The sequence below is a fragment of the Vipera ursinii genome (genome assembly GCF_947247035.1).
Source record: "Vipera ursinii genome assembly, chromosome: 14".
NCBI classification, from domain to species: domain Eukaryota; kingdom Metazoa; phylum Chordata; class Lepidosauria; order Squamata; family Viperidae; genus Vipera; species Vipera ursinii.
This window is the reverse complement of record NC_139527.1, coordinates 11,250,515-11,277,247: the sequence shown is the minus strand read 5'-3', so window position 1 is coordinate 11,277,247 and position 26,733 is coordinate 11,250,515. Positions and strand designations below refer to the sequence as shown.

The 26,733-nt window shown below is 51.6% G+C and overlaps 2 protein-coding genes across 3 annotated transcripts in view; one reads left to right on the top strand and one right to left on the bottom strand.

Moving 5' to 3' along the window:
- On the top strand, nt 1-3,548 carry PIK3IP1 (phosphoinositide-3-kinase interacting protein 1). Its single transcript, XM_083373721.1, has 4 exons — nt 1-306; nt 1,309-1,488; nt 1,735-1,813; nt 2,651-3,548. Exons 1-4 carry the CDS (start codon nt 54-56, stop codon nt 2,856-2,858), a joined length of 720 nt encoding a protein of 239 aa, XP_083229847.1. The 5' UTR covers nt 1-53; the 3' UTR covers nt 2,859-3,548.
- A 496-nt stretch (nt 3,549-4,044) lies between these two features.
- Nucleotides 4,045-26,733, bottom strand: part of LIMK2 (LIM domain kinase 2) — a 55,725-nt gene continuing 33,036 nt past the window's right edge. For both annotated transcript variants that reach the window (XM_083373703.1, XM_083373704.1), the window contains 11 exons: nt 24,215-24,320; nt 23,513-23,706; nt 19,548-19,734; nt 11,017-11,103; nt 10,676-10,807; nt 9,301-9,357; nt 8,712-8,777; nt 7,407-7,569; nt 6,287-6,342; nt 5,674-5,831; nt 4,045-5,296 (listed from right to left, as the gene is read on the bottom strand). In XM_083373703.1, the coding sequence (XP_083229829.1) occupies nt 5,140-5,296; nt 5,674-5,831; nt 6,287-6,342; nt 7,407-7,569; nt 8,712-8,777; nt 9,301-9,357; nt 10,676-10,807; nt 11,017-11,103; nt 19,548-19,734; nt 23,513-23,706; nt 24,215-24,320 (1,363 nt within the window). In that variant the 3' untranslated portion in view covers nt 4,045-5,139. The remainder of the gene's footprint in view (nt 5,297-5,673; nt 5,832-6,286; nt 6,343-7,406; nt 7,570-8,711; nt 8,778-9,300; nt 9,358-10,675; nt 10,808-11,016; nt 11,104-19,547; nt 19,735-23,512; nt 23,707-24,214; nt 24,321-26,733) is intronic.

The window sequence follows — 26,733 nt, the reverse complement described above, 5'->3', positions numbered from 1 at the left end:
CGCACGAGGCGGAGCTGGTCCGGAGCGCCTCCCCGCCCGCGGCGCCGTTCCAGATGGGCCGGCCCTGCCCGGCTGCGGAGGATGGGAGCCGAGGTCCGCGCCAGTCGGCTGCCTGCTGCGCGCCGGGAGGGCGGCCTGCGGGGGTCGAGGCGGCTGCGCGGCGGCGGCGCACTCCCGAACACGAGCACGAGCCGCGGGGCGGGCTGGCCGAGCGGCCTCGCCTCGCCTCGCCTCGCCGCCCGATGGAGGCTGCCCGGCTGCTGGCGCTGCTGCTGGCGCTGCTGAGCCTCTGCTCCGCGGCCGAAGGTGCGTCGCTTGCGCGGAGCCGGGCCGGGCCGGAGGGCGGGCGGAGCGGGGGCTCCGGGGCCGGGACGCGGCCAGCTGGCGCGGGCTTTCTTTCGTGCTGGCGCTTTTGCCCGCGTTGGGCGCCACTTCCCCCATTCGCACGTGCGCTTTGCACGGGTCTGGCAGTTGGCGCGGCGTGGCCTTCCCAGACGCGCTCTCGTGGGCAGGTGGGCTGCTGGGCCCGGGCGGTTGACTTGCGGGTAGCGCTCTGGGCGCGGGGCGGCGGACAGAGCGACGCAGGAAAGAACGGGGTGCACTCTGCACGCGCCCAGAGGCAGCCCGCGCGGAAGGCACACGACGACCCCCCCCCGCCCCTGATGAAAGCTCCCGAATACGCATGCGCGGCCCTCCGCACGGGGCGGGGTGGGCAGGATTACGTGCCTGTTTTTCTCCCGAGTCCCCGCCCCCTCGGCTCGGGATTGGCGCGCCGCTTCCAGGCCCGCCCTCGGCCTCGCGACGGGCCCCTCGGGGTGATGTCATCGTAGCCGCAGCGCTCCGTGGAGTAAACAACCTGGCCCCTCCCCCGGCACGTGGCCTGCCCTGTGGGGCGGGGCCTCCGCGGCGAAGCCCCGCCCCCCGCCCAGGTGCCTGGACCGGCCGCCCCGGAACCTCCAGCCGGGACCCGCCGAGCCGAGCCGAGCCGAGCCGGGCGGCGCCCTGCGGACCGGGTGGCCTCCCTCCCCGGTTCGGCCGCCTGGAAAGAGCCCGGGCAGCGCCGGCGCGGAGTTGGGCTCCTCCGGGGGTCGCGGGCCTTTCTCGGGCAGCCCGAGGGGCAGCTGCCCGCGCGGCTGAAGGGAGCCGGGGCGCCGCGGGGCTTCCCCGCGGGACTCCCGCCGCCGCCTCCGCCCTCCCTGGGCCACCCTTTGCCAGACGGGGCCGAGGGTCTCCCGCCCTGAGCAGGGGGCTGGACTAGACGACCTCCCAGGCCCCTCCCGACCTTCTTCTTCCATGATTCCTCGGCAGATGCCACCGCCGCCCCGCCGGGCTCGCCGGCCCTGCCCGCCCGGACGCCCGCCGCCCAGGAGCCGCCCCAGGAAGCCTTCGAGCCGGCGCGGGGCGGGGCGGGCGCGGTGCAGCCGGTGGTGGGCATCAGCCAGAGGGTCAAGATGAGGCCGAGCGAGAAGAAGGACCTGGGCACGCTGGGTGAGCGGGGCGCTTGGGGGGCGTCCCTGGAGCGGCTCCCGGGACCCCGTGAGGCTCTGCTGCGCTCCTGTCTTCTTCGGGAGCGCTTTCCGAGGTCCTGGATTTGCTGGAAGCCGCGCCTGGGGGGTCCTGCGGAGCCATTTTGCCCTCTGGGGCGGGACGGGGGAGGGGAACGACCTAGAGAAGGTGCACAGGCTCAGATTGGGAGGCACTAACCTCCTCGCTGCTTTCTCTTTTCCACCACAGGCTACGTGTTGGGCATTATCATGGTGGTCGTCCTCATTGGCATCGGAGTGGGGATTGTGGTGGGCTACCTGTACAAGAGGCAAGTACTGGGGAGCAGCCCTTTATTCCCAGGGGGTTGGGATGGGGGGGCACCTAATAAATGGACACTTCAGCTTCAGCATCCATCTTGTCTGGAAAGGAAGTGCGTGTGGGTTACAGGGTGTGTGTCTTTTTTCCCCCTGTTTTAAGGTCTGTTGTGCCTGTGTGCAATACTTGCCTTTGGTTAAATAGTTTCCTTGAGTTTTCTGAGGTTTTGCGTTGGGGCTCAGACCCACTTTGGTCTTTTTCTTAATGCTCCTCCATGCTTCGGAGCTTGGTTTTAGGCAGGTACTTAGTCGGGTGGGGGGGCTTTTTTGTTCTCTCTTGAGGCAGGACCTTTGGGAATTGGTCAGAAACCCACTCCTCTTGCAGTCACTAACAGAATAACAGAGCTGGAAGGGACCTTGGAGGTCTTCTAGTCCAACCCCCTGCTCAAGAAGAGCCTCTACCATTCCAGACAAGTGGCTGAATTTCTCTTGCTTCTCTCCTTAGTTCTGCTAGTGCAGCTGCAATCTGCACTCAGAACCTGAAATGTGTCCAGCAAGTCTGTCCCAACTCAGCCTGTGATCTCCAACAGCAGCCTTTGCTGTTTCTCGGGGGCCATCGAAGGTCAAACACCCCTCCCCCCTTTTGGCACTTGCTACAGACAGGGAAGCAGTTGGATCTGCGATGGTTCTGCACCCGAACGCGCTTCTTGGGGCACCAGTGCCACGGGGCAGTTCAGGTTTCCTACACTGGCTTGAGAAAAACAGCACCTGCTGAAGTTGTAGGTACACACACACACACACACACACACACACACACACACAGACACCCCCGTCTCTTTGGTCTCTTCCAGGGGCAAAGATCTAAAAGAGCAGCGGGAGCAGAAAGCCAACGAGCGCGAAATGCAGCGGATCACTTTGCCCCTCTCGGCTTTCAGCAACCCGGCCTGCGAGCTGGTGGAGGAGAACGTCATTGTGGTGCACACAAACCCCACTCCGGTGGAGGAGATTCAGGAGGGCAACACTCCACTCATGGGCCAGGCCGGCACTCCGGGGGCTTGAGGGAGACGCGCCCCACCGGACCTCTGAGGCGGACGCCTCTTTGCCTCTCCATTTACCCCCAGGATCCATTTGTATTTTGCTTTTCCATTTGAAGACAGCTCAGCCGGACAGAAAAAGCGCCTAGCACCAGCTCTCCGGAGTGGCTCTGCAGGGGGCCTGTTTGAGGCCAGGGGCCGGATCGGGCTTCGGGAGGGTCTGCTGCCGCCTCCGTTTTATTGGTTGTGGGGCCTGCCCGTCGCCTGAGCAGGGCGATGCAGGAATGGGGAGCTTTACTGAAAGTGTTTGTGCAAGCATCTGATCCTGCACACCCTTGGAAGTGGCCATGGCCAGACAGAAACCCCCTCCCTGCTCCCAGGGGCGGAGGTGGCCAGGCCGGTCTGAGCAGAGGGGAGAGGCTGGGGGGCAGCACCGAAGGCTTGGAAGGGCTTTGGGCAGGGCTGAAGTGGCGGGTTGGTGTCTTTTGTGCCAGCGAGGAAAACTCCAGGTAGGCTATTATTTTATTTTATTTTTTACCTTTTACCACTCGAGGGAGGGAACTGGGACTTGGATGCCAAAAGCCAAGGTTTCTTACGAGTTCTGTTTATGCAGGTTTGGAGGTTTTTTAAAATCTTTTAAATGCCTTTGGATACAGTTTATTTCTAAGTGTTTTGAATACCTCATACCTAAAAATAAAACTATTTCAGGTTGTAAGTGTCTTGTTTGGTGGGATTCACCTCGCTGCACCTGGGGGCGCACGTACCGCCTCCCTTCTCTTTCCAGCTGCCTCCTGTCCAAGGCTCGGCCGCTCTCAGGTTGCCAATACTTAGGATTTGCTCTACCAACTGCCCAGTCCTCCCAAGAGTCTCTTCAGCAGATCTTCTGGAGTTCTGGCGGACTCCTTTATAGACACCAAAGAAAGCCTCCACCCCAAGTTCCCTATTCAAGAGCAGGTCTGTTTATTCCCCTTTTTAATGTCCTATTAAAAGCAGCTTCCCTCAGTGGGCATTGCAAAGAAAAGCAAGTGAATTTGTGCAACAACACAAGCCCTGGCAGCACAACCACAAACTCAACAGTTGTCTTGCAGGAGTTTAGTGCTCTTGTTCTTTGCAATGCAAGTACTGTCAACCCGGAGTAGGATATGGACCAAACCCACCAAAGCCCTTGGGGGTCAGCTCCGAACATGGCTTCAAGAAATAACTACTTTCATCTTCCTAGAACAAAGTTTATTACTTTTAAACAAAAAAATCTGATGTGCGCTTACAACGGTTGGGTCACATCTCTTGAACACATGATCCAGGTTTCCTGCAGCTGGCCCATTTATAGCACGTGTGTGTGTGTGTGCGTACGCACACCTTTTCAGAATGAAATGAAATCTGGTCTAAAACGCGGTGGGCTTGGCAGAGTTGCCTAGACCTGCCATACCAGGGCCCGGCATTTTGAGTTCTTGCGCGTGAAAAAGGGATGGAAGACCTTCCAGATACCACTGAACTACAATGTACAGCATTCCACAATCTCGGGACGTGCGGCCAGGCCTGCTGGGAGATGTTCAATATCCAGGGGTCTAAATGTTGCCCACCTTTCAGCAGCTCTTAATGCATTTTGCAGAGAGGGGGGAGATGCAACCAGCACAGCTTCCTCTCTGCATCTGGAAGAGGGAGGGGAAAGGTGGCCCCAGCCAGGTGTTTCTCTGAAAGGAGAGGGGCCTGAAATGGAGGACAGAGGTAGTGACTCTATAATGTGCCCAGGTTGATTGCTCCACTCCTGGTCAGCTACAAATTGTTTGGGAAGAGGACCACTTCCACCAATCCCTTCCCTCAAATGGGGAAGCTGCCCAGTCTGTGGTCCTGCAGCACCTGGGCCAATGGGGCAGAGAAGATGAAATACCACGCAGTACATAAAGAGTTCCAGGTTGCCCTCCCCTTGCCTGGTCTAGCAGAACAGGGAGTCCCAGTGAAAGGCAACCCCAAGCTTTGTATCCTGGCTGGTCTCTGCTTTGTGAGCCCAACCAGGAGCCTTCACAAACTGTAGTGTATTGTGTTGGAAGGCAGGTCCACACCCCGAATCCTGGGAACCGTGTTTCCTAAGACAGAGCATCTCCACTGAGAAGTGAGTGGCGTGCAGAAGAGGCTGGTGCTTTCAGGAAGGGCCACAAGCCCACGGGAGGTGGCCGTGGTGGACAGAAGCACCGAGGCGGAGGAGGACTTCTTCCTGTGGTCACCAAAAGGATGGGACGGAGATTTTTCTGCTGCCTCCAGGAAAAATTCGTGGAAAGAAGATGCGCAGCGATGGCTGAGTGGTGGGACTAGGTCAGACTGCCAGAGTGCTTGTCCCGAATCAGGCCAAACTGCACGCTCACGCTGTGGTCCAGTTCCTCCAGCTCTGAAGGGAGAGGAATGCCCAGTTCTCCCAGGTACAAAGAAAGGGCTTCAAAAGAATCCTCCAGTTTGGAAAACGGGGGCCTAGGAGGGAACGCAGGAGAAGGAAAGGTAGCAATGGGGCCCTCCCAAAAGCAGCAGCCATTAGCAGACCTCCGAGCATCACCGCAAGCCTTTTTCCAAAACGGAGCTGGCCCTAAAACTCCATTCTCTGCCGAGGTAATGATCCCTCCTGCCCCAGCCTCTTAAGCTGTTGAGAAACACAGCAGAGGATCAGGCCCCGAACCTGAGTGGTCTGCTCTGCTGGGAATGCACGAGAGAACGAGGGGCACCTGGTGGGCCAGCCACATGCAGCAACGGGGCTGCCTTGCCTCCCCTCCCCTCTCCTAAATGGCTTGCTTTCAGCCCCCCCAAGGGAGTGGGGCAGAAAGGGACACCCCCATCCTCCCCCGAAGACTGACCTGCTCTCTGGCTCCAGCCTGCAGCAGATGGCTGCCAGAGGGAAGAAGGCCGAAGGACAGTCCACCGGGACAAACTTCTCCCAGAACAGCTTCACGTTGAGGCCAAAGTCCAGGGTGCGAGGCAGGCAGTCTGGGTCAGCGTACACTTGACCTATGATCTGGAGCAGAGCAACTGCCCATCATTCCCCCCCCCCCCCCGGCACCTGAAGCAGGACGCCTGGCTCAGCTACCTGCTGCTTCTGCTGACTCAGGAAGGAGGCCTAAGCAGGAGGCAACTGCACGCCTCCAGGTACCCCAAGACTTGCGGGGAAGCAGCAGGCTCCCTCCCGACACCCCCTCTTGGCAACCTTCACTGGGTGCCACAGTATTCCTGCCGGCTTGGCTTTTGCTAAGCAGATCGGTTGCCACAAGGGCCCCTCCTGACAGGCACCGTTCAGGCCAGGCAACTTCCCTACCGGAACTTAGTGGGAGAGGCAACCTTGAAAGATTTGAATTCCTAGGCCTGTTATTGTCTCCGCCTTTCCCCACAGTAAGAGAAAATTATATTGATGCATTTGCCAAAACGGGACTGATCCTCAAGCCCCCCCCAATCCCCTCAATGGGCTAAGCTTACCTCGCAGAGCACTATTCCAAAGGAGAAGATATCGACCTTCTCATCGTAACTCTGTCCTGCAAGAATTGAAAACAGCCAGAAGGGGAGGGCACGTCAGTCAAATAGAGAAAATACGGATGAAAACCAACATGTGGGGGGGTGGGTGGGTAGCCAGACACAGAAGGGGGCATGGAAGAAGAGGGGTGGGGGCAAGTATCCTGTTGGTGTCCAGCTGCCAAGGAGCCGCGCGAGCCTCCGCAGGGCATCCCCACTCAGCCTGTGAGGGGAGGGAGAGGAAAGAAAAAGCTTCCCCATCAGTATCAGGGTACCCCTTCTGGAAGTCGTGCTCCCCCAAAGAACATCAGGCCAGATGTGCTTCCCCCACCAAGCGGGGAGGGGTGGGAAATGAGAAGAAGGGAGGCAAGGCCAGTCAGGTGGTCCAGTGAAGAAGGACCCATATGAGCGCTAAAGTGACCTCCACTGTAAGAGGACAGTAACACAATCTTGCAAGTGTGACAGCATGTCCCCCTCCCTTACTCTTCCCTTCCAAGGAACGAGGGGGGGGTCCCTTCCAAGAAGCCTGCTGTGCCCCCAGTCCTTCCTTGGGCTGAGAGAACGCTTGTCGGATGCCATCTGACTGTGGCTCTACCTCCTGTCTGGTATGCAGATCACTGCTGCATACCACTAGGCAGTCCTCGACTTATGACCGATTCCTTAGCAACTGTTTCATGTTAGGACGGACCGACCTTGGGGCTACTTATGACCTGGATTTGAAGTTCCAACAGTTCCCCCCCCCCACCCCCAGCCATGTGAGTGAACTTTGGGCACTCGGCAACCAGCTTACATTTACAGTTCTTTGCAGCATTCCACATTTACGTGCCTAAGTTTCACAAGAGTTTTGTCAAACACCAGTTTTTCAGCAAAACTGCACCCACAGCGAGCCACAGGTTCACTTAAGGACCACCACAATCTCAGGCTCCACTCCGGTCTTAGGGCAAGGACTACCTGCGCAGAGCCCATGATAGGACAGACCAACCGCTGCCAAATGCACACAACCAAGAGACCTCAGCCCGGCGGCTGGGCTCCCCAATGGCGAGTTTTGCAGGCTCCTCCGTGGCGCCAGGAGTAGGGGGGCTCCTACCATTTAGCATCTCGGGGGCCATCCAATACGGGTTCCCGACCACAGTGTAGCGCTTCCTCCGCTCGCTCTTGCGCAGCGTCCGCTTCTTGGCCAGGGGGGGCCTCTTCCTCTCCTCCACAATCAGCCGAGAGAGGCCAAAGTCAGCAACCACCACCGTGTTGTCCTGGGCCAAAGGAAGGCGAAGCAAAACCCGCAAGAATTAGGAAGCCCTGCGGGGAAGGCCATTTGGGAGGGCAGACACCGCTGTGCCACGTTCTGGGGACCCATTTCGTACACGTGGCACCAGCACCGCCCAGGGGCACAAGAGCTCCCCCCGCCCTTCTCCAGGCAGCTCCCCTTGGCCCTTCCGGCCTGCACCAACTGCCAGCGCTTCTCGGGCTCTCAGGCGTGAAGGTTTTTCAACTCTATGGAAATTAGGTTTGTTTTATCCAAGTACACATAAAACAATGAAAAATCTCCAGTTTAGGCCGCCTCCATTCATTGGTCCTCAAAGAATTTTACAAGTTTTGTTTGCCTTAAAAAAGCAAAATAAAAGGGGGATATAAATCTGGGACCCTGAAGTAGCAAAGGATGGTCTCGTTTTTCAGGGCTCTCCAAACTTGGCAGCTTTAAGACTTGTAGACTTCAACCCCCAGAATTACTCCGTCAGCTGTACTGAGCTATGTTGGTGGAGGAATTCTGGGAGTTGAAGTCCACAAGGCTGAAAGTTGCCAAGGTCGGAGACCCCTGATTTATATCTTCCTTGAGTTGTTAAACCAACCAACGGGCTTTGATTCACATTCAACATTCTCAAGGAAAGTGACTGCGGGTGAGTTTGCGATTCTCCATTCAAAGTGGGACCCATGATCAAACTAGTTATAGTAACGATCGGACTGACTGGCATTCATGCTTCTCAAAGACTAAAGCGCCCTATTAAAGAATTTCTTCTTTTCTGGAGACAGGGATCCCCAAATTCATTATCAGTTATAAAACAATTCCTCAACGGTCAAGTGCTTATTTTGGGCTCAGCCCCAATCAAGAACTGGGTTGGCCATTCTTTGGTGCTCTTTGCTATTAACAGGAGAGGAGTTGAGTTGCTGCAACCTGCTGACACATTAATAATACTCTCCTGGGCGCCACTCTAATGGTTGGTGCATTGTTAGGTGAGTTTTCCAACGGTGAGATCTTTGTGCAACTCCAACCTGAGGCAGGTGCCTCCCGGGGAAAGAGGCGGGACCCCCAAAGACCCCCCAGCCGCCCAGGACTTCGGCAGCCGAGCAGGAAGCAGACCTGGCCAAGCACACTCCAAGCAATGCAAGTACTCACCAGTTTGATCAGGCAGTTGTGGGAGTTCAAATCTCGGTGAATGATGCGCATGGAGTGCAGGTAAGCCTGCAAGTGGGAGAAGCCAGAGGTGAAGACGAGGCGCCATCAGTCTCGGTGCTCAGCCTCAGCTGCTGTCCTGGGAGCCTTTGGTGCTGCCGCTGAGCAACCGAAGGGCAACTTGGGCCCCTGGAGACCTTCCCTGGGAGCGGCCGAGGCCTTCAGGCAAGTCAGAGGAGGGAGCAGCCCTACACCAAGAGGAGCCCCAAGGGCTGGGGGGAGAAGCCGTGGGTTGGGCCTCACCTTCCTTATCAGATTGCAGTAGGGCTAAAATGCAGGCAGATCTCATTCTTTGTGCTTTAAACTTCCAAAAAAGGCGCCACAAACAACCAACTCTTGTGTCACCCTCGCTTTGGGAAACACATGACTCACTAAAACCTCAGATGCTCCCCCAGGAAATTCTGTGAGTCCACACCAGTTTCAGCAAACCTTCCAACCGCAGCTGAGTGGACTGAGCCCGCACTCTCTCCTCTGGGCAATTCACCCACTGCCCCTTCGCAAGGCCAGGAGGGGGTCCGGGAAGGGGGCTCACCATTCCAGAGGCAATTCCTTTGGCAAAGCTGACCTTCTGCTCCCAAGGAAATGGATCCTGCAAGGAAAAAAGGCTCCCTTCGTTAACGTGTCTCCCTTTGTTAACTGAAGAAATTTCTTAATGATAACCTGGCAGGTTGCAGAGCAAAACTGTATGTCCAGAGTCATTCCCCCCCCCCCCCCAGGAATGTTTCTGGGCTCCAAACGAACCCTCAAATGAGTGTTTTAGAAAAACAAGATTACCTTGATGAAAAAACCCAGGAACCATTATGTAGGTAAAAGGAGCTGGAACAGTGTTTTGTTTTGTTTTTTTTTAATCCCATTTATATCCCGCCCTTCTCCGAAGACTCAGGGCGGCTTACAATCTAAGAAGCACAAATCAATGTGCTTAGCAATAGCCTTCATTCTATGTATATGCCTGCTTATTAGGGCTTTCACACACACCCCAAGCGGCATTATTACAAAGTCAGCTTATTGTCCCCAACAATCTGGGTCCTCATTTTACCTACCTGGGAAGGATGGAAGGCTGAGTCAACCTTGAGCCTGGTGGGACTCGAACCTGCACTAATTGCAGGCAGCTGGTGTTACTTAAGGAGGCATTAGCCCACTGCTCCACCGAGGCTCTTTTAAAGTTAAAAAGCGCAAAACAACATTTGAAAGCAGTTCAGGCAGGTGTCTCCTCAATTCACTGGATTTTAAGGAGGTGCTGAAGCTCCAATCAGATCTGCAAGACTGATGACAATCCCACCAGGTAGGCCAGCCAGGAAATCAACTCCTTGGAAACGGGCTTTTTATCAAAATGGGTTACAGTAACAGGACCTTGCCAATGAACTAGAGAGGGGTCCGCCTGAGCCACTTCTGGCTGTTGTGCTGTTGTTCTGGACTTCCAACGGGCCCCATCCAGCCCCTTTTACCCAGGCAGCAGGTCCTGCCCCACCAAGGCCACCTTCCCTAGTCTCCCTAAGGGCACACCGAAGGCCCAGAGCAAATGGGCTGGTGAAGGGGGCAAGAGACTCAGTTTTCCTTTAGTAAGTGGGCATTTTGTGATTACTAATGCTGACAATGTCATCCGTTTTGTAAAAGGTCCAGGATTTGTTATCAAATTTCACACAGTCCAGAAGGGCTACCCTTGTTCTAAAATGCATGATTTGAAAGGAAGCAAAGCGATATCAGGTGTTGGTGGGCTTCACACACCATGCTAAGCCAAGATTTGTTGAAAAGGTCACCATTGCCCTGTTTAAGCCAGATACAAAAACCCTTTTTTCATGAGCCAGCCACGGGATGGGGTTGCATTTCGTGGTGTTTTGGCTGCTTCTTTCACAAGGACCTTCTTTCCCCTGGCCCAGCCTATGGGGGCTGCAAGAGACGGCACCCACCGCATTCCGGAGGAAGTCCTTCAGAGTCCCCCCTTCAATGTACTCGGTGAGAAGATTCAGCTTCTTGTCCTTGTACAAGACCCCGATGAACTTCAGGACATTGGGATGCTCTAGGCTGCGCATCACTTTCACCTGCAAGAGAGAGAAATTCCCGAGCTTGGAATAAAGTGAAGCCTCTCCCTCAGGGACCCTGCTTTTACTACCAAAGTAACACCAAAATAACTGATGTGCCAAAAAAAATATCAGCTGATGTCCAAGATCTAAGTCACTTTCCTCTGGTGGGGCCTTAAGCCACAAGGCTGCTGAAAGGAAGTGCAGCCCTTTCCAGAAACGGTGCTCACCTCGGTTAGGAAGGTCTTCTGTGTCTCTTCATCACAACGAATCAGTTCCTTCATCACCATCACCGTGCCGGTGGCTTTGTGAGTCACCTGATGAATAGAAGAGCGTTACATCCATTAAGAAGCCCAACTGGAGGAGAACAGGGCTTCTTCTAGCTTTGCCCAGTTGAATCACTTTTAATCCCCTGCAATTCTGCCGGGAGCCCTGGAGAAAAAGCCCGTCCACAGGCTGGTGAGGGGAAGGAAGGAAGCCAAGCTTGGAAGCTGAGGACGTTCTTCCCTCCCATCAACGGCTAAGCTGTGACCAAGGTTGCCTTCTGCTCCTCCAAGATTTGAAAGCGCTGCTGCCTGGTGGAGTCAAGATCTGCTGCTACGGCTGCAGGCAAAACAACAAGCAAGGGAGAGATTCAACGTGAACCTGGCCAAGAAAATCCGGGGTGGGCTGGCACTGGGGAGAGCTTCTTCCTTTCTGCTCTGCAACTGCAGGTTGCTCTGAGTGAGCAAAGAGGACTTTACGCTTTTCAAGCTGAAAATAAAACAGCTTCTACGCCTGCTTCCAGGAAGCCTTCGGCAGCAAGCACTGGCCTCTCTGTGTTGCACTGAAACTCCCCACCACGCTGGGCACAGGGAGGGAGGCCTAGGATGCTCCTGGGCTCGTGTGGTGCACTGGAAGACTTTTAAATGCCTTGGTGGCCACAGAAAAAGAAATAATTTGCTTTCTGCTTAAAAACTCCCCTATCTACCATCCACACACGGGGGCACTTTTCACACTAGCACCGGTGGCACTCATAACAGGAGCGTGGAAAAGAATTTATACCTCAAGCATTATTGTTTCGCCTAAGAGCTCCTCTTTTTCTGTTGGGTTGCCTGGTGTGGCTCAGCTGGGAGGCCAAACCGGCCAGAAAGCTCCAGCTGGTTCTGGAGCTGGAGCTGCAGAGTCAGCATTTGCCTTTTGAAAGCAGCCTTTGTAAAATGCCCTGACAATCTATGGAAGGGAAGCCTGGCTACTCCAGTTCTCTGCGCTCGCTTCCCTCCCTCTCTCCTGCGCCCAGAAGCCTGTGCAAGCCAAGTGCTTTCCAAATGAGCATTGTGCAGAAATAATTACGTTCAAAGAAGCCTTTGATTCAAGGACCTTTATGCACCAAGACACACCACAAATTTCATTAGCCAGAAGAATTTTCCTAGAACTTGGAGAGAAGTCTGTGACCTTTCATCCAGTAGCTTTTTGCCAATGTTATTTGCATCCACAGTGCCTGTTTGGCTACGCGCTTATTTATTTATTTATGTTAAAAAATAGCGGTAACTCACGCTGGGAAAGTGTGCAGGAGAGCCTTTCCAAGGAACCCGAGCCACAGCGACAGTGACATTTTTGGCCTAGGAACTGTGAAGCTGGTGGAGAGCAAAAGCTTCTGCACTGCTTCAGAGACTGTCACAAGTTACAACAAAGTAGAAGAAGACTGCTCAGACCACAAACACATTTAGCCAGTTCGGTTGTGCTTTCCTATCTGAAATCGAGCCTGGCAACTTGCAAGCCAGGCCCTTCCAGCACATTTAATTTTAATTTAATTTAATAATATTTCTATACCGCCCTTCTCCCGAAGGACTCAGGGCGGTGAACAGGGCAAGAATAAAAATACAAGATTACAAAAGTTAAAAAATAATTAAATACATGCCCATATGCTAAAAATACATCTTAAAAACCCCAATTAAATAACAATAACGACCCCCCCAGTCCCCCATCAGGCCAGGCCAGCTTGTTCAAAAAAGTATGTTTTTAGCTCGCGGAGAAAGGAGTGAAGATCGGGCGCCGTCCGGAGCTCAACCGGTAGCTGATTCCATAGCTCCGGGGCGCCCACAGAGAAGGATCTCCCCCTGGGGGCCACCAATCGACATTCTCTGACCGGTGGCACCTTGAGGAGTCCCTCTCTGTGGGAACGCAAAGGGCAAAGGGAAGTTGACGCCGGCAGCAGGTGTTCCCTAAGGTACTCCGGACCCATGCCATGTAGGGCCTTAAACACCATTACTAGTACCTTGAATCTCACCCGGAAGACAACTGGTAACCAATGCAGCTCACGGAGCAGAGGTGTAACATGGGAGTATCGGGAGACTCCCAACACAACTCTCGCGGCTGCATTCTGTACCAGTTGGAGCCTCCGGGTGGTCCTCAAGGGCAGCCCCATGTAGAGAGCGTTGCAGTAGTCTAGTCGAGAGGTCACGAGCACGTGAGTGACCGTGCATAGATCATCCCGGCTTAGATAGGGCCGCAACTGGCGCACCAGGCGAACCTGGGCGAAAGCCCCCCTAGTCACAGCCCCTATGTGATCTTCCAAGGTGAGCCGTGAATCTAGGAGGACTCCCAAGTTGCGAGCCCTATCTACGGGGGGTAATAGTTCACCCCCCATAGAGAGAGATGGAATATCCGAATAAACCCGGGATGAAGGTATGCAAAGCCACTCAGTCTTGTCGGGGTTGAGTTGAAGTCTGTTCCTCCCCATCCAGACCCGAACCGCCTCCAGGCAATGGGACATCACGTTGAGGGCATCACTGGGGTGGTTTGGGGTCGAAAGGAAAAGCTGGGTATCATCAGCGTACTGATGATACCCAACTCCAAAACCACGAATGATCTCACCCAGAGGTTTCATGTAGATGTTGAACAGGAGAGGCGAGAGAACCGACCCCTGAGGAACTCCACAAACGAGAGACCTCGCGGTCGACCTCTGCCCTCCTGTCAACACCGACTGCGAACGTCCCTGGAGGTAGGAGGAGAACCACTGTAAAACCGTGCCTCCCACTCCCAATCCCCTGAGAGGCCGCAGCAAGATACCATGGTCGATGGTATCGAAAGCCGCTGAGAGGTCTAATAGGACTAGAACAGAGGAATGTCCCCTGTCCCGAGCCCTCCAGAGATCATTCACCAGCGCGACCAATGCCGTCTCCGTGCTGTACCCGGGCCTGAAACCCGATTGGTACGGGTCTAGATAATCTGCTTCATCCAGGACCAGAGGGAGCTGATGCGCCACCACACTCTCAACAACCTTCGCAAGAAAGCGAAGGTTGGAGACCGGACGAAAGTTATTCAAAACAGCCGGGTCCAAGGCAGGCTTCTTGAGGAGAGGTCTTACCACCGCCTCTTTCAAGGCGGCGGGAAAACTACCCTCACTCAGAGAAGCAGATATAACCGCCTGGAACCAGCCTCGTGTCCCCTCCCGGGCTGCATAAACCAGCCAGGAAGGGCACGGGTCCAATAAACATGTGGTGGAGCTCAGCTTCCCCATGATCCTGTCCACTTCCTCCGGAGTCACAGAGTCAAACTCCTCCCAGGTAATATCGACAAGACCGCCCGCGTCCTGATCGCCAGACTCTGCCCAGTCAGAGTCCAGACTGGTCCAAATCCGAGCGATTTTGTCCGACAGATGTTGGTTAAACTCCTCGGCACGACCCTGCAAGGGTTCTTCCCTCACCTCTTGATTCAGGAGGGAGCGAGTCACCCTAAACAGGGCGGCCGGGCGATTATCTGCGGACGCGATAAGGGTAGCGAAGTGGTTAGACCTCGCCTCCCTTATCGCAGCGAGATAAGACCTAGTATAGGCTCTTAGTCGCAATCGGTCGGATTCGGATCGGCTGGATCTCCAACCGCTCTCTAGGCCCCGTCTCCAACGCTTCATCTCCCGGAGCTCTGCGGAGAACCATGGAGCTCGACGGGATCTGCACCGGGTCAGGGGCCGCAAGGGTACAACTCTTCCGTCCTGCAACAACGCTTTTAAACCACCAAACTTCAACATCTGCCTCTCCCAGGTCCTTAGGAAGGACTTGATGGGGCAGACAAAAATGCCAAATCCAGTCCGAACCTCTGGCTGACCGTGTGACGAACCATATATCTCCTAATATTACAACTCCTAACACAGTGCCTAAAAACTATTTCCAACAGCCCAGACAGTAAAATCCAAATGTAATTTCAACAAAAATAGAAGAGTTAAAGAGTTTTTTTGATGGGCTTATAAAAAACATTGTATTTGACTTTAACCCAAATTGCTTAATGGCAAAAATAGAGATGGTGCTCTGCCTATCAACACAAGCAAGCTGTTCTGTGCACAGCAAGTAACAGAAGAAGTGCTAGTATCTGCTAAACTTAATTTAAGCCAACTTCATTACCAACTGCAAAGGGACTGGCGGTAAAAGAACCACCTGGGTTCCCAGCTATAAAGGCAGAAAGAGGATTAACCATCTGGCTCTTCCAACAACCTTACTAAGGATGAGAATCTGTCTGGGATTCTTTGGAATTATCCCTATGTGAGTCTATGCAATGTGAGAATTCTCTCAAATAGAAAAGGGGTTTTCTCCTGGATTTACACAAAACCTCTAATAGGGAATAGATAGAAAATGCCAATCAGCCCCCCCCGCCCCCCACTTTTGCTGCAGACTGAAGAATCTGTGCTTGGTCCATTTGAGCCAGGATCGATACCCTCCTACAGCCAGATGTCAAAAGGCAAACAGAAGATGTATTTATTATCCAGGAGAGAAAATCTCAGACATGCAACGTTGCAGATTTGGGAGTCAGCAAAACCTTTGGCAACTCTAACAGGATCACAAAATAACTCTTGAGTCAATCCAGAATGGACTTTTAAAGTAAAAGGAAAGACAATTGCCAACTTGAGTCACTCCCTGCTAATTAAAAAAATCCAAGATCTCAAAGAAAAAAAATACTGACACGCACTGCCCCAGTTAACCTTTCTGTTTCCGAGCAGTCGCTATAGGACTCTTTCCCCCTAGTAATTTGCGGAAGGTTACTGATCAGGAGACTTTCATTCCCTCCATCTCAACAAAGCCAGCCAGGGGTGTGAGAAGAGCCTTTGAAAGCCGAACCTCTCAGGTGAACACCGATCTACGGAAGGGGAAGGTCCTTGGGGAAATTGGGACCCAAGTCATGATACCCCAAAGAACTGCTCCTAACGCCAGCAAGTGGATGGATGTTCTTGTCACACCCCGTGTTTAGGACCCACTCCAGGCAAGGAAGACGAGTTTAAACTCATCTCAAAATTCCTTACAAAGAACAGAGGACTCAACATGCATGAAAGTTCACCATGAAAGCCAGCTTGAACAAAGTATTTGTGACGAGACAATTAGGTATGACCTCTTTATTAAATCACCCTCATATTGTAGGTTTTATTGAAGACCCTCTGGGGAAATTATCAGTTGAAACCTTCTTATCTAAGTGTTTATTATAAAGACTCTGATTTACAGGCACAAGAGGTAGCAAGGGTAAATAAGCCACCATGCTTTGACACAGCTTCTCTAGAACTGGGGGCTGCTATATTTGGATTACAAGCTACAAGTGATAACATCTGTTTGCCTCAGGTTGACAACATAATTTCACTTGTCATAGACTTCAGGGTGGAATGTTCTACAGCAGACCAATTAGCTGGGTGCAATTCATGTAAAGGAATACAATCAAGGAAATGACTGCAAATGCAAAGTGAGGCGAAGTTTATTCTTGGTTTGGGGCCTGATAGGATAACACAAAGCCTGGGGGAATTGCTAACATTTTGGAAGGTAGACTCAAGATTCTTGTCAGACCTGAATGTTGGGCCCCATCCAACAAGAAAAGATTAAGTCCTCACTTAGGCAAGGAAAAACCAAATGCACAGGTATAGAATAAGCAGTTTCTTGCTCAACAGTAGTACTGTGAGAGAGATCTGGGTGTCCTAGTGAATCACCACTTAAGTATGAGTCAGCAAAGTGCTGCAGCTGCCAAAAAACTATGCAGTCCTAGATTACCAAAACAGTGGGAAATGATAGTACCACTCTGTACTGCATTTGGTTACACTTGGAATTCTGCATCCAATTCTGATCATCATCATAGGAAAAAGATAAAGAGGCTCTAGAAAGAGTGCAAAGAAGAACAACAAAGGTGTTAAGCGGTCTAAATCCTATGAGGAACGGCTAAAAGAAGACTGAGGGGAGATCTGCTAACCCTCATCCAGTCCTTGAAGGGTTTTCACAGAGAACAAGAAGTCCTCAGCCAGCACGGGAGTTGAAGTCCACAAGTCTTAAAGTGGCCAGGTTTGGTTGTCAAACTGTCAGCCCGCGGGCCAGACGCATCATCCGGAAGCTGCGCCCACCCCATTGCCGGCAATGGCAAAAGACTCCGATACGTTGCGCAACGTCACGTGACGTCGCGACTTTGACATGTCTGGTCTAGAGGTTACCTCAGAGCTTCAAAGAAAGGAAGAAGGCAGTCTTTGGTTAAGGGCATTTCCAGTCATCATCATCATCAAAAATAAATAATAGAGTTGGAAGGGACCTTGGAGGTCATCTAATCCAACACCTTGCTCAGGCAGGAAACCCTATATCATTTCGGACAAATGGCTGTCCAGTCTCTTCTTAAAAACTTCCAGTGTTGGAGCATTCACCACTTCTGGAGGCAGGTTGTTCTACTGGTTAATTGTTCTAACTGTCAGGAAGTTTCTCCTTAGTTCTAGATTGCTTCTCTCTTTGATTGGTTTTCATCCGTTGCTTCTTGTCCTGCCTTCAGATCATTTGAAAAATAGACTGACTCCCTCTTCTTTCTGGCAGCCCCTCCGATATTGGAAGACTGCTATCCTGCCCTCCGAGTGGTCCTCAAGTGCAGCCCCATGTAGAGAGCGTTGCAGTAGTCCAAACGGGAGGTCACGAGCGCATGAGTGACTGTGCGTAGGGAATCTCGGTCCAGATAGGGTCGCAACTGGCACACCAGGCGAACCTGGGCAAAAGCCCCCCTGGTCACGGCTCCTATATGGTCTTCAAAATTGAGGTTGCAAATTGTGGTCATGTGACTACACAATGCTGCAACCACAGTAAAATGCAAGTGCCTGAATTGCAATGGTATGTACAATGGCTGTGACTTTGAGGATGCGTCCCTTTTCACAGCCACTGAACTTTGTAACTTTGAATCATCATTAAACAAATGGTCACAGGTCAAGGACTACCTGTATTCTATGAATGAACCTTTATTGTCAAAGTACAACCATGTATACGTTGAGATTTCGATAAACATCAATTTGCCTACAGGGGGAACAGGTCGACAGACGATGCCATAGCTACTGCTTTATAATCTGTAGCAAGTCATCTTGAGAAACCTGGAAGCTATGTCAGGATGCTTTTTGTTGATTATAGCTCGGCTTTCAACACCATTTTGCCGAGCACTCTCATCGAGAAGCTGACTGACTTGAAATTCTCCCCCTCCATCTGCGATTGGATTCAAGACTTTCTCAGGGACCGGTTTCAAACAGTGAGGGTCAGGTCTGCTTTGTCCACCCCCCTGAAGCTTTGCACTGGCTCGCCACAGGGCTGCGTGCTTAGCCCCTACCTGCACTTTTTGTACACATGACTGTGTATCATCCGACCCATCTACTGCGATAATTAAGTTCGCAGATGATACTACCGTGTTGGGTCTTATTACAGGTGGGGATGAGACAGCATACAGGGCGGAGGTACAAAAACTATCCATATGGTGTCGTAACAACAACTTGCACCTGAACATCGGCAAGACGAAAGAGATGGTGCTAGACTTCCGGAGGAAAAAGGAGGAACCTGCCCCACTTTACATTGGGGAGGACTGTGTGGAGAGTTTCCTCCTTTAAATTTCTGGGAGTCTACCTCTGTGAAGATCTTACCTGGAAAGTTAATACAACCCAGGTGGCCAGAAAGGCCCATCAGAGGCTTCACTTTCTCAGGGTCTTGCGGAAGAACAGGGTAGAACAACGGCTAATGACCCTCTTTTACCGGCCTACTATAGAGAGCGTCCTCTTGCGCTGTATCGTGATTTGGTATGCTGGTCTGACAGCCGCGGACAGGAAAGTATTACAGAGGGTAGTGAGCACAGCACAAGACATTGTGGGCTGTTCCCTGACACCACTGGATGACCTTGCCAGGGCTCGTTGCCTTGGAAGAGTGAGGAACATCCTCAGGGGCGACTCACACCCTGGACGGTATCTCTTTACTCTCCTACCATCGTGTAGGAGATACAGGAGTATAGCCAGCCGTACCAACAGGCTGAAGAACAGCTTTTATCCATGGGCTGTTAGGCTTTTGAACGGGAAATAATTTTATAAACTTTATGTATAATTGACTTGTGAGGCTGGTGTGTTGTGCAATTAGCTCAAATGGTGTAATAAGATGGAGGGTTTGTGTCACTGTGTGTTGGGGGTGGGGGCACGAAGGGAGGCTCAGCCAATCTCAATGTATACATGGTTGTACTTTGACAATAAAGGTTCATTCATTCCTTCATTGGCTGAGCCTCCCTTCGTGCCCCCAACTTACAGTGACACAAACCCTCCATCTTATTACACCATGTGAGCTAATTGCCCTCCAGATGCACTCTGCTGATGCACAGGAAGAAGGGTGGAAGTGGCAAACTCTCTTATGTATTCAGTTCTACAATTCATCAAGTTCATGGTCACCTCCAAGGCTCCTGAGGATTGGAGTGGGGGGGGGGATGAAATTAACACGTGAAGCCTGGGTGTTGAGGAAGGGGGCAGGCAAGCTGGCTCTCTCACCTTGATTGCTTGGCCGAAGAAACCTCTGCCCAGCACCTCCCCGTGGATCAGGTCACAGGGGCGGAAGATCTGCTGGGAACCGCTGGTGGAGGAGCGAAGGGATTCCGATCGGCTGATGTCGCGGCTCAGGATGAGTGGTTCCTTGGGGGAGCTGGGCCCGGGGGACTTGGAGATGCTGTTGCTGCGCCTGGAATACAACACACATGCAGAAGGTGCCGCCTCTGGCAGGACTGCAGGTGCCATTAGTGCTCCCTTTCCTTTGAGGAAAGAGGCCAAGAGGAGCCACAGCGAGAACTGGCTCCATGCAGGGTCAGGCTGAACATTCATGAGCCAGACCAGGATCCAGGCTACCAAACAATGCCCCCTCCTTTTAACCCTTTGCATATCTGTTAGTTTGCCCAATCCTGTCCCTAAATTGGCCTCTACAGGAGGAACAGATCCAATTATTTATTTGTCTAGCATATGATGAGAACATGACAAAGTAAACATATACACCCAATTAATCCAATTAATGCACTACTAAATATCTCCATCAGTCCAGAAAAAGTAGACTAGGAGGGGTCTTGCTCCTGAACGGCAATTTACTTTAGGGTTTTCTATTGTTCCCTTGTTCACATTAGCCAAACGTCAGAAAATCTGGTAGCACCTTTTCAGATTAACAAAATTTATTATTAAAAGGTATAAACTTTCATGAGCTGCAGCTCATTTCATCATTGGGGTGAGGTAGAGGAAAGTGGGAGAATGGCTGGGCATATTGCATCCGAGACAGATTACAAGAACAGTTAACAGATATGAAGTGTTAAAAATCATTGTTTGTTGAAATAGATCGAAACTTATTGATGTTTGTGAATCCACTGGCCTTGTGGTCCATTGTGCTGACAAAGTTTCTGTTTCCAAAATAGCGGGCCTGTTCATCCTATACAGAACCCAAAGGAGAACTGCCAGCAAACGATGGCATTAGAAGAGCACGTGATCTTGTGTGCATCCAGTCTTATTTGTGAGGTTGCCAAGGTCTGATATGCTGCTGGCGGTGTAAATTTTTTTTTATTTTTTTTAATTTTAATTCCATTTATATCCCGCCCTTCTCCGAAGACTCAGGGTGGCTTACAAGCTTAGCAGTAGCCTTCATTCTATGTATATGCCTGCTTATTAGGGCTTTCACACACACCCCAAGCGGCATTATTACAAAGTCAGCTTAATTGCCCCCAACAATCTGGGTCCTCATTTTACCTACCTGGGAAGGATGGAAGGCTGAGTCAACCTTGAGCCTGGTGGGACTCGAACCTGCACTAATTGCAGGCAGCTGGTGTTACTTAAGGAGGCATTAGTCCACTGCTCCACCAAGAGGCACGCTAGTGAGCTGGATTTATTGAAGGGTCTCCTGTTAGCCTCACTGTCCTGTGGTTTTTTGTTGCTTGTGAGAATCTGCTTCAGGCTGGGTGGTGGTCTTTATAGGTGCTGCCACTTAGGGCCTATGAAGCTACAGGGTTATTGTTGGGTATGGCTCTGGTGCAGCATTAATGGATTTGAGTGGCTTGGGCTGTGAGATGTAGGTGACCACCAACCAATAGTATTCTGTTAATCTGTTTAGTGGGATGTGCTGTATATGAGATAATACACAAACTATATGCTTTGTGCACAGCCAACTGCTCTACCCAGCAAGGGTGTCCACCCTTGGCAACTTGGAGACTCGTGGACTTCAACTCAATCTGGCTGGCTGAGGAATTCTTGGAGTTGAAGTCCACATGGCTGTGGATTTCGTCTCCTGCATCCCTCTTCTGAGGTTTTTTTTACAATAACCCAGTGGGGCAAGTTGAGCTGAAAGATTTTGAGTGGCCCAGAGTCCCCCATGGAGCTTGCAGGAGTGAAGGTGGACTGGAAGTTTCCTAGTCTTATTCCCGCACTTAACTCCGATAGCCCACCTATTCCTGCTGGGTATTCAGGTAATTTTGGCTTCCCCTGTTATGACTCAGGTCTCTGGCCTTCAGTCTGTTCTACCCAAAGAAATTTGAGCTGCATGGCGGTGGTTTGGATGCTGGCTGGGGAATTCTGGGAGTTTACACATTTAAAAGTTGCCGAGTTTGTATTGAACACCGGTTAATGCCCAGCTAGTACTGCATTAAGATTATCCTTTATTTTCTATGTGCTAATTAAGATCTTCATTGTCTTTGAAGTGTACTATAAATGAGGTCCTAAGTATGTTTGATGCCTCTTGGGATCTCTGAGCAGTAGATTTATCACATATTATAACCAGTGGTGGGATTCAGTCGGTTCGCACCACTTCGGCAGAACTGGTAGCTAATTTTTCGTTGCCCAGGCCCAGAACGGACTTCCGGAAGTGGCATCCATACAGAGAACCGGTTACTCACATATTTGAATCTCACCACTGATTATAAACCTCTCCAAGTTTATAAGAAATCCCTTAAAGTTCAGGTTTGGGATTCAAACAGCATTTTTTTTATTTCTTCTACCAACAACTGTTTTTACAGGTGACTATATACAAATAGAGTAACTGTTATATATTTTCCCTTTCCCAATGTTGATTTTAATTATACCTCGTGACTGATCTAACCCTCAAAGTAGGGAGGGGTGATTTTCCTGGTCAAACCCTCAGAGCACTAAAGCAGAGGCCCCCAACCTTTCGGGCACCAGGGACCACTTCTGTGGAAAGAGGTTTTTCCGTGGATCGGAGAGTGCTCGGTTTTGTGCGCCGCCTGCATCCCGCAGATGGGGCTTTGCCTGTTTGTTCCTGGCATGCTGTGGCCCGGTACCGGTCCACAGACCGGGGGTTGGGGACCCCTGGACTAAAGGGTAATGCTTGAGATGTTTGATCCCATTGTTCTCATCTGTTTTTCTTCCATTTGCCAGTAAGGTGCCGAGGCTGCAGGATGCTTGTGCTGATCTCACACATCAGGATCAGAGGGAGAAGCACCAGGCAGAGGCAGATGGTGGCAGAAGCAACAAGGAGGCATTCCAGAGTTGGAGAGCAGGCCAAGGGTTCAGGGACAGAACCTCTGAGCTTCCTATGTTACTCCTTGTAGCTCAGCGACCAGAGAGACGACCAGGGCAAAGCTGCTGTGTCAGGAAACGCGTGGTTCAGGGGATGGTATCTAGCCTATTTCACTTATTTCTTACGCTTTATACAGGCAGTCCTCAACTTGCCACCATGTTCAGCCACCATTTGAAGTTACAAAGGCACTGAAAAAGCGACTTATGACTGATCCGTTGCAGCATCCCCAAGGTCATGTGAGCAAACTTTGGGAGTCTGGCGACGGGCATGTACTTACAATGGCTGCAGCACCCTGGCATCACACAGCGGCCATTCGCCACCTTCCCGACCAGCTTCCAACAAGCAGTCAATGGTGGTAATCCAAGTTCTCTTAACAGTCATGTGATTCACTTAACAACTGCAGTGACTCGCTTAACAACCGTGGCAAGGCTGTAAAATTGGGCACCACTCACTTAATAATCATCTTGCTTAGCAACGAAAATTCTGATCCCGATTGGGGTGGTAAGTCGAAGGCTGCCTGTCTATGGCTGGCTGGTAGTTTACAATAAAGGCGAGGAGCCACAGCAGGCTGAGCCGTGGTCAGCAGACGTGGACGGGGAAAGCGCCAGCCCTGCGGAGAGCCAGCGAAGGGCCTTGCAGGCACTACACAGTGGAGACGGTTCCAGCAACGTGTTCAGCCACCTGACCGAAGCCTGGGAAATGAACACCAGCAAGAAACTCGGACCCAGCCCATCCTGCGCTGCAGGAGGGAGAGAAGGGCAAACCCAGTCAGGCTTTCGAGATTCTCTTACTCGAACCCGGGTCAATTAAGCAGCATTCCAGCCAAACCGGCCCTGGTCAGTTCCCTGGCTTGCCCACCTCAAAGGACTGGTGTTACGGCCAGAGGGCAGCACTTGCTGGTGCTCCACTGCCCAGCTGGAGCCGAGCAGGCCGTTCTGGAGTCCAGGTACGTTACCTGAGGGAGCGCCGCCGCAGGGTCCCTTCCAGATTCTCCTTGAGCGCCAAGGCAGAAATAGAAGGGGTGGAGGGTTTCTTACGGCCCCCGGACAGGCGGGAGTCCAGGCGCAACCGGTCCAAGCGCTGAGAGACCGGGTCATGCTCGATTAACAGCTGAAGGGTTTGGTCTGTCTTGTGAATCAGTTCTTTGACCTGAGAAGGAAAGAAGTCAGGGAATTGGGCCGTGCTGGGGAAAGGTTTCTAAAAGAACAGATGCACAGACTTCCTCCATCAGCCTGGGATGTGGTGTGTGTGTGTGGGGGGGGGGTTAGCTGAAGGAGGCGTTTCTTTGCCTGCTCATTTTCTTAAGAAGCAACTGGGCTGAGTTCAATTAAAAGCGTGTCTTGGCTGTTTAAGCCACTTTTCCTGATCTAGGGCTGCTTTGTTGATGTCATATGAATCTGCGATGAAAATCAAAATAACAGGTGCACGTTTTTCGACTGGCACTCAGGAAGACAAGAATATGAAACCCCTACTTTTGTTTTAAAATACCACCTTAAAGAAGCAGCCAGGTCTTCTGACAACCCCCCCCCCCAGGGCCCTTCAGCCAGCCTGCTCTTCTCTTCTCTCTCAGCTGCTCTTCACTTTTCAGAGAAACCCAACGTCTGCCCCAAGAGGCCTTGGGTTCCTCCTCAAGTCAGGAAACAAGGAAGGAATGTACCTCTTCGATTTGTAGTGTGCGGACTGGGTTTCCGTTGATCTCCAAGATTTTGTCTCCTGGGTGAATGGCATTTTGGACGTCAGGGCTGATGTGCGTCCGGTCGACTCTGAATGAAGAAAAAAACATTTGCCTCCTCCATGAGTCTCTATGAGGAGCCTCATAGCAAAGGGGAGAGGAAAAAGTACCAGCTGGGGAGGACACCCCAGCAAGCGTTTCCTCCTAGGAACAAGTACAGGTAGTCCTCGTTTAATGACCTTTTGTTCAGTGACAGTGGCGATGAACGAATGGTAGTCAGGAGCAGCCCCCAGTTACGGCTGTCGCAGAGCTCCTGGGCACAAATGACCAGCATTTGGGTGCTTCTGTCTTTATGACCCCAGGCTGGGCTTCAAGGCCCCTCCACTACTTGCCTACCTCTCTCCCTATCTTTGCCTTTCGGGACACCCCACACTCCATCACCACCTACCCCTGCCACCCCCAGCTGATTTTTGTTATCTTCTCCCTCCCTCCCTCCCACTGCTGCTGCTGCTGGGAGGGCCAGCAGCTGCCTCAGCTGGAGCAGCTGGGACGGTGACGGTGAAAGGGACAGCCAGGGTTGGTGGCAATGGAGTGCAGGACAGCTCAAAGGGGAGAGGTGGAAGGAGAGATGGGGCTAGGGGGAAGTGAAGCGCATCCTGTGGTCTTAAATTGTTGTAAACCACCCAGATCAGCCCCACAGCGAGATGGGGAGCAAATAAATGTGATAGCTGGATAGTCTGATCGCTAGTTTGATAGCTAGACAGACAGACAGATGTGCGTGAGCTACCAAGTACCCAAATTTTGATCACATGACCAATGGGGCAGTGCATAACTACCATTCATTCAATGCCACTGAGACGTCAAATGGTCACGAAACCAATGGTCACTAAATGGAAGCCAAAGCCAAGCTAGGGATGCGAGATGCCTGTTTCTGCTTGCTCCAGAAGGGCTACGCTTTTGCAGGTCTTCTAAACAGACATCTCAAAAAGCTGCGGGTGTCTGCCAGGAAGCCCCCCGTTTTACATTTGCCATCTTCACCTCCATTTCTGCAAGATGGAGCATCTGTGGCTTCTCCAAGTCCCACAGCTCCTTACTGTAGAACATACTTATTTGATTTATTGCATTCATTTCCCACTGCACTCAGTTCAACGTTGAAAAGTCACAGGAGTTTTTCACTAGGTTTTTCTCACATTTCTCCAACAGTCCCAGTTTCCAGCAGTTAGGTCCTGCAAGGACTTCCAGCTGAGAAGGAAGCATGCTTGACTTCCAGAAAAGATCAATGAAGGAGGTGGAAGGAATGCAAAGCGGAACAGAGACTGTGGGCAGGTGGAGTTCATCCCATCCTACGAGCATTTATACAGAATCAGTTACACAGGTGGACAATCTCTCTGGGAAGTTTGCCGCACCCAAATTAAATCATATGCAAATGTTTTGGTCAGAAAACTAGAATGCAACTTCTTAATTCCAAAATTGTCACAAGAAATAAATGAGACCAACCAACAGAGGCACTGTAATTTTTATAATTTACATAATTAACCATGCCCTCTGCACTTCTGGATGATATAGAAAAAGATTTCTTGGTGTACATAGGCTGCTGTAATATGCTCCACCACATGCTTCTCTCTTTTTTCCTCTTTTGCAAAAATCAGAGTTGAAAGTGACCACAGAGACAAGCAAATCCAATTCCTCGAGCAGCAGAGAAATCCAATTTTATTCCTCACCAAGAATTTCAGAATTCTTAATCAATCAATCAATCAATCAATCAATCAGAAAAGAGATGGAAGGTACCTTCAAGGTCTTCTAGTCCAACCCCCAACTCAAGCAGGAGCCCCTATACCATTTTGGACAAGTGGCTGTCCAGTCTCTTCTTAAAAACCTCCAGTGATGGAGCACCCACAACCTCTGAAGGCAAAGCTGTTCCACAGGTTGATTATTCTGTCAGAAAAATTCTCCTTAATTTCAGGTTGCTTCTCTCCTTGATTAGTTTCCAGCCATTGCTTCCCACCTTGCCTTCTAGTGCTTTGGAAAATAAGTTGATCCCCTCTTCTTTGTGGCAGCCCCTCAAATACTGGAATACTACTATCATGTACCGCTACCACCCCAGTCCTTCTTTTCTCTAGACTAGGCATATTCAATTCCTGCAACTGTTCTTCATACGATTTTGTCTCCAGGCCTTAATCATCTTAATTGCTCTTTGCACTTTTTCCAAAGTCTCAACATCTTTTTTGTAATGTGGTGACCAAAAGTGAATCCAGTATCTCAGATGTGGCCTCACTAAGGATTTATAAAGTAAAGGTAAAGGTAAAGGTTCCCCCGCACATGTGTGCTAGTCATTTCCGACTCTAGGGGCCGGTGCTCATCTCCGTTTCAAAGCTGAAGAGCCAGCGCTTGTCCGAGGACGTCTCCGTGGTCATGTGGCCGGCGTGACTAGACGCCAAAGGCGCACGGAACGCTGTTACCTTCCCACCGTAGCGGTCCCTATTTTTCTACTTGCATTTTTACGT